The 13,017-nt window shown below is 36.6% G+C and overlaps 1 protein-coding gene across 1 annotated transcript in view; it reads left to right on the top strand.

The window, feature by feature from the left end:
- Window positions 1–537, top strand: part of LOC148941868 (uncharacterized) — a 66,454-nt gene extending 65,917 nt beyond the window's left edge. Inside the window, exon 4 of the mRNA XM_089103434.1 lies at window positions 299–537. Within this exon, the coding sequence (XP_088959560.1) occupies window positions 299–463 (165 nt within the window). The 3' untranslated portion in view covers window positions 464–537. The remainder of the gene's footprint in view (window positions 1–298) is intronic.
- Window positions 538–13,017: the final 12,480 nt, after the last annotated feature.

Raw genomic sequence — 13,017 nt, 5'->3', positions numbered from 1 at the left:
GTCGTATTCAAAGGGAGAAGAAAGAGCTAATTTCTAAAAATGATTCCCGTCTCAAAAAAGCTTTGTTTGAGATGTCGTCTTTGAATGAGGAAGTTACTAATTTGACTAAGGAATACTGTCGAATTTTGAAAGAGAAGGAAGAAAGTGCTGAAAAATATGAAGAAGAAATTTTATGCCTAAAATCTTATGTTGCATATCTTCAAATGAAAATCAATGAATTAGAAACAGCTTCAGAATGTCCTAAACAAGTTATTGGAGACAAAAGCTGTTTGAGCAAAGCTTCAGAAAAAAACTTATGAATTTGACAGATAAGGAAGATGAAATCTTGAACCAAAGTGATGAATTAAAATCAGTTCGAAAGACAGTATTACGAATTGAAAAAGGAAAACACGGACCTATAGTAGAAAAAGAGGATACTTTAACAAAAGTGGGTTATAAAATTCACTCTCTTAAATTATCTTAACTTATTATCGTGACTTGTTTTAACTTGTTTGACAAATATTTTCTTATTATTTAAATATTTTTCGTCATTTACGAATAAAGAATTCAGCTCAAAGAGTTTGCAGTTTACTTTTTTTCTAATGAACCTCTTATTTATTTTTTCTAACGAATCTCTATATTTTACTCTATAATGCATACTCACTAGAACCTTCTCAAAAATGAAGCTAGAGTGATGACAATAGTCAGTTATGGTGCTAAAGCGTGGGTGCTCCAAAAAATTCGGACGAGGATTTGCTGGATTTATTCCAAAGAAATTGCCTATAGATTATATTGGTTACACGACTGATTGACCGTATCTAAACCAGTAATCTCTAAGAAAAATGTGGGTGAATCCCATTTTCCATGGGAGGGAAATCAGATTTCCCAGCAAAGTTTAATTAAAAAACTTTAAGAAATTAATAAAAAAAAAGTTGTTTCAGCAGCAGCAAGTTGAGTTTTAGCTATATCAAGATCAGTTAAAAAGGTAATGTAAGTAGGGAGCAAGTTACTACCACAGGGCAAACGACTCTGCTGCCATCTGTAATCTAGCCTAACGGGACAAGATCACGTGTCTCTATCTAGGCCAATCGGATGCCTAGAGTCCTTGGGCGAACAAGACCAAACCTCTTTCTAGACCTGTTTGATGGTTATATGGTCTGATGATTATATGGTTTTTTGGTCAACTTGTTTGATGTTTCTATGCCTAATGGATACAGACAGAAGTTTATATCATTGTCGCTGTTTCTTAGTTCTGTTTGTTGATGGTTATATGGTTTGATGGTTATATTGTTTGTTAGTTATATAATTTAATGTTGTTTCTGTTCTGTTTGTTGGTCAACTTGTTTGATGTTTCTATTGCTCCGAACAGAAGTTTACATCATTCCTGGATAAGAGTGTCTAACGGGACATGATCAATGACACCTATTTCTAGGTCGATGGTTTTCTCTTACATCGTAATTCAGTCTTGAGATTTTGTTTATAATGAATATGCTTTGTGGTCAAAGTAACATATCGTTTCACGACACAATGGAACAAACATCGAATATTGTGGACTTAGAAGTTTTAGATGCACAGATTTATAATGTGAGTTCTGTTTATTAAATTTTCTTTGGTTTTTCAAAAAAAAATCATTGTTTTTGTAGTCCCCCTCCCCCTCAAATATAATCAAATTCAAGGTATACCCCCCCCCCAAAAAAAAATCTTTATACTTTGTTTAAAATATGCTCTTTTTTCCAATATGTAACCCCAACCTCCCTTCCCCCTCCCACCATTCATCACCATTTAGTTCGTTCAATTGAAATTATTACTCAAAATTGTCTTTTCTCCTTGATGTGTTTAAAACCACCAGAATCTTCACACTTGCAATTTAAACATAAACTGTAGTTGAATATATCTCAAAGGGGGTGATTTCGTAAACAAATTTTTGTGCATGCGCCTTATCTAAAGTAAGAAAAACAAGGGTAGTCACTAGACATGGAAAGGATTAAGATTGCGGGTTCCAATAATTCTAACCTGTATGGAAGAAAGGGGCGAATTAATTACAAATTAAAAGAGTTATTTTTAAGACATGGAAATTATGTAAAAGGGGGATGCTAACAGCCCTTTAGAGTGCATATTATTCCTTTTTTCTAGCTTTCTTTCGATAAAGTTTCTTTTATATTCTCAGGAGGGGAGCGTGAAAACTATGATTTTTAACTTTGATAGTATAAGGCTAGAAAGCAAAGTCTTTAATTTAGGGGGGAGGGGTTGGTAAAAATAGACCTATGTCTCCTGCACTCTAAACAAAGACATCTGTTATTATCAAAAGCGGAAGGAACTGCCTTGATGCCAATTAATATATCAAATTGTGTTGTTTTATTTTCAAAGGACTTTGAGGATGTGAAATAGCGGCTTTAGTTAAATCTCTGCGTAAAATACTTATGTAAAAAATCATATTATATTTAAAATAGATGTACAGCTGGGAAGCGAGAAGATTTTTCTAAATGATAAAAATAGGAGCATTTCTACCATAGAGCTATTGACTTTCGCAGTGTATTTCTCGCAATTTCTACTTTTTGCTTTGCTGAAAAGGGGGGATTTTCCCCCAGTAGATTTCTCTTGTTTAGAGTGAAAATTTCCAGTAGCAATCAGGTCGATAGATTTTTTTGAAAGGGCCAACGCCCATTTAAATAACGGTGTTACTGTGCTCCAATATGAAACAGAATTTGAAAGTGGAGCACGTTCTAATACAAAGGGTGTATTAGTCTCAGTAAGGGCCCTGTCAATTGAGTCTATGAATCATCGGGTGTGGTTGTTGTACAAACCGCCTAGTGAACACAATTAAATTGGCAATTTCAATCCTATTACGGATATTAGTAGAGTTGTGGGGAGGGTAAAAAGGGGTGGGGGTGTACGTTTCTACTGTCCAACATGTCTGTCCCAGTTTCGCAGTGACTTAAAGTTACAAAATCACAAGAAGCATTGCAGGCGTCACGGATATCAATCGGTGGAAACAGTTTCGGGTGACAGGGCCATCTTGAGATTTAAAAATTTTCAGAATACTCTAATGCAAAGCGATAAAATAAGTTTGGATTGTGAAGCTAAGCTTCTGGATTTGAACGACCCACAATTTCCGAATCGTATAAAAAAAACATCAAGCTATTGCAGTTTCATATGCCCGTGCACAAAGAGACAGTTTTAACACAATGCAACTGTTAGATGTAGTCAATACGTCAGATAAGATTGAGTGCATGACCAGAGCATCGAATAAAGTAATTTTCACTGCAAATGGAGGTATTTTCCGTTTGAGAGATACCCATTATCTGATGATATTGTCAGTAAAGGTTTGCCTGACTGTTGAAAATCAGAAAATATGTTGGCTTTGTAAGAAGGAATTTGAAGAGAGGACTAAGGGGAAAGGGACTAGAGGGAAAAGAGGGGGGAAGACGAAAGTGAGGGATCATAATCACTTGCCGCAGGAAATATCGTCAGGGGGTAGTAATTTTCGTGGCACATCAATCGTGCAATGTGAATGTAAGCCAGCAGTTTTTTATACCAGTTTTCATTCACAATTCAAATTATGATTTGAAATTTATTTTACCGGCTTTGGCACGTATGCACAGGGAGGGAAGCGGAGCAGATAGTCCATGGATAAATAACTCATTTACCTACAATATTATCCCCGAATCTGCTGAGAAGCTACAGCTTTTAGAATTGAAATGGCAGGTAGTGGATAACAGACATACGTGCTGGAATAAAATCCAGTTTTTAGATTCATATAGTTTCTTCCCCGTGGCTTTGAGTCAACTCATTCAAGTGCAGAAAAGCGACAGTTTTGATAGTTTTCCTCTGCTTAAACAGCACTTTCCAGACAGTGAAATGTATGGTTTACTGACCTGTAAAGGCATATATGCGTACGACTATTACTGCTCTGGCGCACGGTTAAGTGAGGAGAAACTACCCCCAATTGAAGCATTCTATAATCCACTTACCAATAGTGAATGCACTTCCGAAGACTATGAATTTGCCAAGAGGGTTAGGGAAAAGAGTAATTGTAAAAATGGTTGGGATTATTGTAGAATGTACTGGGCGAGTGATGTATTAATTCTTTTAGATATTGTCTGCAAAAACACAGATCAAATTTATTCAGAATTTGGGCTAGACATTGACTATTATTTTTCCACTCCTCATTTGGTGATAAACTTAATTCTAAAAATTAGTAGGGAGGAAATAGGGTTGATCAACGATGTGGATCAACATCTATTTGTAGAAAGATCGATGATAAGGGGGTATGTTTTTCATGGGAATAGCGTTCTAACAACGAATCCAACTGAACAAGACACCGGTGTAAGGTCTAATGCAGTTTTCTTGACATGAACTCATTGTACCTCTCGGCAATGCCTCACTACCGTTTACCATTTGGCAATTATAAATGGCTTGAAAATCCTTGTGACATCCCTGACATTCAAACCGTCGAGGAAAATGGGCCACAAGGATGGTTCTTTGGAATTGACGGGCACACACCATTGGAACTTCACGATACAATAAAAGATTTTATATTTCCATGTGTGAATAGACCTGTGACCTAGGACTCTTTGAGCCCATACAATTGGTCTTTGGTCGAGGATATGGAAATGCCCTGGACCCTCTCCAAGCAAAAATTAATTGCAGATCTGGACCATAAACAGAATATTGTTGTTCACCATGTACTATTGAGATGGATGGTTAGCAATGGTTTCAGGGTCACAAAAATACACAGGGCCATGCAATTCAATCAGAAACTCTACTTGAAGACGTTTACTGAAACCTTTGTCAGTAAACGGTCTACAGGCAAGAAGTAAAGTCGAAAAAGAAATGTACAAACTTATTCTAAATTCAGCTTTCGGAAAATGTGGGAAAGCGTACGAAACAGATCACGTTGTGACGTCGTAACATGCCCCCAAGAATGTGCACGAATTATTGCCGACCCCAATTTTACAACCTTCACGAGCATAGAGCCGAATATTGTTCTTCTACACAGAAAAAAGAGAAATGTTGTACTGAACAAGAATATAGAACAAGAACATGAACAAGAACATGAGTTTTCCAAAAAACTCATGTTGTCGTTATTTTACAATGTGTGCAAGGTAGAATGGCTAGGGGAAGGAGAGGTTCAAGTTTACTATGGGAACACAGATTCTCTATTGTTAAAAGTTAAAACCGGGGATTTATTAAACGATTTGGAAAATGGGGTGCAAATCAGCTCGCGGACGGACTACACTAATTGGAATGAGTCCCTCTACCCTGAGTTGTGGAAACGCCAAGCCCCCAATCACCTATTAATGTTAAAATCGGAGACAGGGAATGATTTAATATCCAACCGGGTGTTCCCCGATCCTAAAGTTTAATGTGTGGAAACACACGACAAGGATATAAAACAGGCGTGTAAAGGTGTGCCTACACACTTTGTAAAAAATAATTTCGACATGAGTGTCTACAGAAACTGTGTAGATAGTTGTCTAGTACCATGAGAAAAAGTGCCAGCAAGTCGCTATCTGCCTTATAGAAACTGTAGTGTTAGAGTGGAAAGTATTACTATCTCGTGCACATCTGACAAGGTCTTTGTGCTAAAGAAGGGTGTAAAAGTTATCCCCCACGGCAACTATTAAATTTTAGATCAAGTTGAACGTGTGTACTGTCAAAATAAACTCGGTCTTGATAAGTTAACTTGAAAACCTCAAATAGTACTTTGTGGGTTGGGGGGGGCAACATCATTTTGCAGCAGTGGCTATTGTATACAGAGTTTGTTTTTCAGCTTTCCGTCCCCCCCCCCCCCCGCGTTGCCCCGGGGGGTCCCGCCTCTGGCCGGGTTTCGGGCCCGGCCCCGGAGGGGTGGGGGGATTCTCATCTATTAAATGTTGTAAATAGTCTAGAGATTTGTTCAACTGTGTTGCTATTGTTCATGCTGTATTTTAAGTTGTTTTTTGTCAATAAGGGAAAAATGGTGTGTGCTTTTGTTGTTCTTGTTGTATTTTAAGTTGTTTTTGGTAATAAATGAAAAATATTGTTTTATTTTAAGTTGTTTTTGTCAATAAATGAAAAATAGGTTTATTATTGCTGTACAAAAAGTGTTTTTGTCAATAAAGGAAAAAAATATGTTTTTGTTGTTCTTGTTAACGTACTAGATAGATCTATGGGAAAACTATTGTGTTTTTCATTACACTAGTATGGTTTACAGTTAGCTGTAGTCCAACTGTTGTCAACGGCACTATGTATCAATTTAAAACACCATTCAGGTCGTTTTTGTGCGGCCAATCAATGTCTGGGAAAACGATACTTTTAGCTAAAATAATTAAAAATTGAAATAAAATGTTTTTGGAAAAACCAAAGAAAATTTACTATTTCTATAGTATTTGGCAAGAATCCTACGACCAAATAAAAGCTATTGCTACTGCCACGTCCATGCCAATATAACTCATAAGGGGACTTGATGTTTTCAATAGTATTGAGCCAAACTCATGGCTGATTATTGATGATTTAGCTGAATCCATTGAACAGTTCTCATAGGATATGCTACAACTGTTTATTGTTCGCTCTCATCATGAACACATTTCCATAACGCTAGTTCTACACAATCTGTTTCATCAGAACAAATGTATGAGAACCCTTGCTTTGAATTGCACCATCTATATTATCTACCGAGTTGTTCGTGATTATAGCTCACTAATAACTCTCAATAAGCATATATATCCAGGTGCCCCCAAATTTCTACTTTCAGCGTACAGTCAGGCGACAAATAAGCCCTATGGTTACATTTTGCTAGATCTTAATCAGAATGAGCCCGAGGATCTACGTTTAGTCACAGATATTTTCGACAAAGAAATTACTGTATATCTTCCGGTGAACAGTAGAAAAATCTATTAGTTACCATCATGACATTGAAGAAACTATACAAAAAAAGACATTTATTTTCCGTTCTAGGCACTTCAAAGCCCCCATTCAGGCAAGCCATACTCAAACATGGTGTTGACAAAGAATTCATTAATTTAATATCTGAACTTTGTTTAAATTTAACTGAGGGCAATATACGCTTGTCAGAAGGTGTTAGACAACAGACAAAGCAACATCGTTCCACTGTACGTGCCTTGGCATGCAAAAATAAAGGAAAAATTTTTAAAAGAAAACGTTCCCTTCAAGCGGGCGGTAGCTTTTTTACACTTTTACTGCCAATAATTGCAGGACATGTACACAGGTTTCTCTAGATGGCTAAACCCTATAAATTGCTTCCATTAGAACTTGTCCTCTCACCCATGGAACACTTTGAAGACAATCTAATCAAATTCATTAATGATGAAAATATTACCGAGGATAAAAAGCTAGTTTTACCTCAAGATGCATTGCGTTGTGTGGACAAACATAGACCTTATCGTGAGAGACCCGTCGCCGTCGCCGTCACAGATCCCCTAGACAGGAAATACATCCTCGAGATTCAGCCGTACGACAAAATAGGAAGGAGTCTAATTCTACAGTGACAATGATTTGAAGCCTACAGGCAGTTACCAATTGAGCAAAGATCAAAGAAGAATTAACCTATTTGGTTCCGGAGGGTTGTGGTGATGATTATCAAATTCCGATCAATAAAACTAGATAATGAATTATAATTCAGGGAATAAGTTATAATCTACTTGATTTAATTTGCGACATGGTTACAAATCGTAAAGGACTTTTATCATTAGAGAATAATCTATACACCTTTTTAAATGCATCAAACTTCCCCAAAAAGTCTAATTGGTAATAAGGAAATTCTAAAGAAATTAAGAGAATATATTAGAGGTGTTAGTCCTCTAACAGTGCCATCACCATTTGAAAAAGAAGAAGAAGAAGATTTTAATTCAATCTTGGAAAATACTAGCACTCCTAGTAGCAGCAATGTTTTGATAACACCAATGACTATGGCTAGGCAAAAGCGAAGACGTATTGATTCACCCTCCATTGTGCAAAAGGGGAGTGGACATTACACTACATGTTTGCGTTGAAAATGGATGAAGTTTTAAATTATGTCTATGAAAATATTGGTGAAGTGGGAAGTCTAAGTTCCTCCACAATGGCAGCACATTAAAAAATGCAAAGGAGTATCTAGAAAATTAACCGAGTTACACACTGCATCGGAATCGCAGGCTTCGTGGCAAACAATATCGACAAACTAAAGCCTTTTTCCCTCTGCATATAATGCAAACTGATCTTTTATTCCTAGACGCGATTCAACGGCGTCACAATACACCCTACAAATATATTTTAGTGGCAATTAGTGTCTTTAGTCGCTATGCATATGCCATTCCATTGCTATCGAAGAGAGGTGCTGAAGTTGCTCAGGATAAAGAAAGTATTCTTGAACATGATTTCTATAGAAAAATTCAATGGGATCTCGGTAGCGAATTAGCTAATCCTCATGTGCAAAAGGTTCTATTCAAATATAATACAAAGCTCTATCATAGTCACAGTCCGATAAAGGCTGCATTGGCTGAACGATTGAAAAGAACGATTCTTCTATTAATTTCAAGATATTGCACGCTGAAAAGTTCTGCTACTTTTATTCATGATTTAGAAAAAATCATGCAAATATATAACCAACAACCGCATCGATCCCTTCCAATGTTAGCCCTCGGGAAGTTCATTGCAGTGAAAATACATTTAATGCTTTTCTAAAGCAATATTCCAGTGAAAAAAATTGTGAAAAAGAAATTCAATGTTGGCGATACTGTTCGAATTAATAGAACCACCAATATTTTTGAAAAAGGGAATTGTTTATGGAGCACTGAACTTTTTAAAGTGTCCAAAATCCTAGACACTTCACCCATGACATATCGGCTGCGAGACACTAAAGATGATGAGATCCTCGGCAGTTTTTATGAATATGAACTACAAAAAATTAGAAACACTAGTGAAAATGATCAAATTGAAAAGATATTAAAGAGCCGTACTCGCAGGGGCAAGAGACATTTCCTTGTTAGTTGGCTATGATTCAACTCTCATTTTGATTCTTGGGTAGTAATTGAAGACATTAACAATGCCCAATGATTTCTATGTGACATTCATGTCCAATGTATCTGATCCTCTCTAAAATGATTCGAATAGAACAAGTTATTTTTGGACGGAACTCTCCCCCACCATCAAATTTGACGGTGCGTGTGAAGTGGCTTTTGTCGACTGTATTCTCAAAAATACATATGATATCCTGAGAACAAATTCAAAAGATCAATTGGATGAATTATCTGTATATTGAATAACCCTACAAAGAAATCAGCTGTATCAATGATTTATGTCGTTCTATCAATAAAAGAATTTCCGCTAGTAAAAAAGGAGCCTTTCATTTCAACTATTTAAAGGAGGAGGGCAAGATCTAAATTAGTTCACCCATAAAAGAGTATTCACAATGATAATCTAAAGGATATTCTTGGCTTTAAGCTCAATATAATCAATGGTAAAAGTGCTGGAAGCACTAATTTTATTTTTGCTGACTACCCACCTGCCTTTTCGACGGACACATGTATATTTCTCTATGCTTCATTTGTTGAAACATCCAGAGTTGGCAAAAGCAATGTCCCCCTCCTACGAGTTCTTGAACGAAAAACTAATCAAGAACATATTCACCACTACAATATAAAGCATCTTCAGTATATCCCCGTAAACAATTCCTATTTGGAACTCTGTCAGTTAAAACTAAGGAATGAATTAGGTGATCCCTTAGCTATATCAAAAGGTTTGGCTGTGATTACATGCCATTTTTGACCCATTCAGCAACAAGATATCTAATAGAAAAGTGGTATTCATTTGTCCTGATATTGACTACTATGTTAATACTCTTGGGCCAAGACAACTGGGCAATGGAATGGAATATTAAAAAGATTATTCATCAATGCCTGGCTATGGTCTTGGCAGTTGGTTTTCTAAGCTGTTTTGCTCTCCACTACCTCTGGCTAGAAAATATATTGTACCGGCTGCGACAGATTTTGCATCCTCTACACTATACGATTGGGGCGAACGCTTGGCGAACAATTGAGATCTCATCAAAATGGAAAAGGTTTAAAAAGGTCGAGAAACAGTGCACCACTCATCAGTCTCTACTCAGGTCAGAAACGAAAGACATCACCCCTGTCAAAGAAAAAAAGGGAAAAGACGACACGCACAGTAAACAGTAGAAGAAGAAGCTCCAGGAAGAGAATTGTTAGATCGAAACTAGATTTCTTTTATAGATGGTATATCTACCGCATAAGGATTCCCAACCTTCAATCACTTCCTCTTTAAATCTATTCAATGCAGAAAATGTTGATGTGAGTTTTAAACATGGATACTATGAACACTTTTATCCACAACATCCCTTCTCCAATAATATCCACTTTCAAATTTATTCCAATGAAGACTACTTTATGGAGATGTCTTCAACATTTATAGATTTACGAATGAAAACTCCAGAAATCCGACAATACATTGCCAATTCCTGCCGATGGAATATCCTATGAAAATTGTATATTACATAATTTATTTCGTCAAATCAGTGTCTACATAAATGTGGCACACTGGTGAGCAAAAGCAACGACCTCTCAAATTATACAAGCTATATGCAATTCATGCTGATGACACCCAAGTCATACAAGGAATTGAGAGGCATATCCAATGGATATGAATATATTACTAATACTGATAGTACAGATGCACTTAAAAATGCTGCAGCTAGTGAATTACATCTAGTTGGAATAATATATCATGAAATATTTAATATACCCCAATAGTTACCACCCAATATTAAAGTGGATATAAAATTGACGCCTGCTCCATCTAATTTCATTTTACGAAAGGAACTTGCTGCCAATCCTGATGTAACACTCTCCCTCGACTCGGCAATACTACATGAACGCAAACAGCAAGTAGTGAGTTCTGTTGCTCTGGCAGTGGAAAAACTGAGAGCTAGTGGAAATAATATAAAACTACTTGTTCCTCATACAATCACCAATCAACGTCATATTGCCCAAGGTTCACGTACCTTCATCGACTCATCCTTTATTAATGGTGAAATTCCATCAAAATTAGCATTGGCATTTGTAAAAAGCGCTAGTGCAATAGGATCTTGAACTGGATGCCCACATAAATTTGAAATGTTGGACTTTCATCTTTCGTCTGCAAAGTAAATGGAATCCCACTCTACAATCCATGTTTTGATAAATCCTATACGACATTGTGTGAGTGGACAATGCAAACCTTACATCATGATTCACAACTATTTGAAAATGGTATAACCGAAGAAATATTCGCTAAAACACATAGTATCATTGTACTGGATTTTTCTGGCACCCAGGATATGAGTATAGTACGAACGGGGAGTGTGCGTTTAGAGTGTACATTTGCCGACCCATTAGCCGAGAGTATTGCACTAATCTCGCTGACAAAATTCAATGCGCAAACTATACCCTAATCATTGTTAATAGCAGTCCCTCGACTGTAAATACCGGTCATTGGTTGTGCATCTTTCAAACAATGAAGACGATTGAATTTTGAGATCCTCTCGGCCTACTCTATACATTCTACACTCCACACATCAGCAACTATATTGAGAGCAGTGGGAAAAATATTATTTAAAATCGGAAGAGAGTGCAGGAGCTGACGACTAAAAGCTGTGGTTTCCATGCGCTACTATATTTCGTATTCAGATGTCGCGGCTATACTTACAAGCAGTTTCTCCACATTTTATGCAGACAACCCACGTCTGAACGACTTTATGGTGGAAAATATCCTTTCAGACCTGTATAATATTGATTTTAGTGCCCTACGAGTAATGTGCTTAAAAAAAATATTTGAATTTGTTTATTAATAAAGAAAAAATGTATACAACAATGTCTTTATTCTGCACTTTAGATTTCTTCTTCGGTGTATAGGCAACTGTCGAGAACCACTAATGCTGATAGATCATTTGAATTCACTGTATATTGATCTTGATTGGCTGCAAAGTCAGGGTCACATTTTCTACTGTATATTGTAACTTCACTCTTGTCGTATCTCTATGTATAGTCAATGATACTATTGGCATTCAAATTGTGAAATTCACGTGTTCCAATCTGTCTATTTGAAGCAATATCGCATACAGTGTTTTCAAATGGTGAATCACATTCGGTAACTGCCAAATAAAAATCACTAGGTTTATAGTCATAATAGGTAGTGTCGTCATAACGATGACGTAGAAACCAAATTATCTTGCTACCCCAACAGTTGAATCGTAGACCCGATTCTTCCTTCCAAAATAACTTAAATCCACGACGATACCAACCTCGTAGAAATAAACTAAAATCACGTCTGGGGTTCTTTCCAATCATACCGGGATATGTATTCTCCCACTGATCATATTTTTCATAGTGGCAATTGGAACATATATGTCCTATAGGGTGAGAGTCACAAATCTCTTCAAGACAGTAATTATAGTCTTTAATTTGTGCTGCATATCCACTATGCAATTTACAGGGATTGCATAATTTGCACTTTTGATTATACTCATCAATAATTGTACAATTCTCACATGATGACCAACTGCCAAGAGTGTACAAGCATAGTGGACATGTATAGAACTTTTTTTTGGTTTCCGATGTCAACTCTCTCACAGCTAAAAAGAAACTGATCCACGTTCGATAATTTCAGAGGGGGATGGGAGAGGAGTAATTCTGTGACGTTACATAACATGTTTCGAAGGGGGAGCCATCTACATAGAATCTATGGCAATGTTTTCAAAAGTATATCCACGATATTATTCTGCTTTGTTTCAATTAATATATCAATGAATTGAGTAAAAGCATCTGATTCACGTCGTTGAAGCTTCATACAATAGTCCAATGGGGGGGGGGAATCAGTTTTCATTATGATGTCAAGTGTCCCCTGTGAGAATATCTTCCGTTGAAGGGATAACTCGAGAAAATCGTCATCCAAAATCAAATGTTTTTCCATAATCATAAGATTCGACCTAATTATCTCTTTCTCAAGTTTATTCATTTTTTAATCATAAAACTCTCACTGCTGACTCTAGACTAACCATTATTC

This window comes from Artemia sp. Qi Xiang Cuo, chromosome 17 (genome assembly GCF_049724085.1).
Source record: "Artemia sp. Qi Xiang Cuo chromosome 17, ASM4972408v1, whole genome shotgun sequence".
NCBI lineage: Eukaryota > Metazoa > Arthropoda > Branchiopoda > Anostraca > Artemiidae > Artemia > Artemia sp. Qi Xiang Cuo.
The sequence above is the reverse complement of the archived record's forward strand: the minus strand, read 5'-3'. Positions and strand labels throughout refer to the sequence as shown.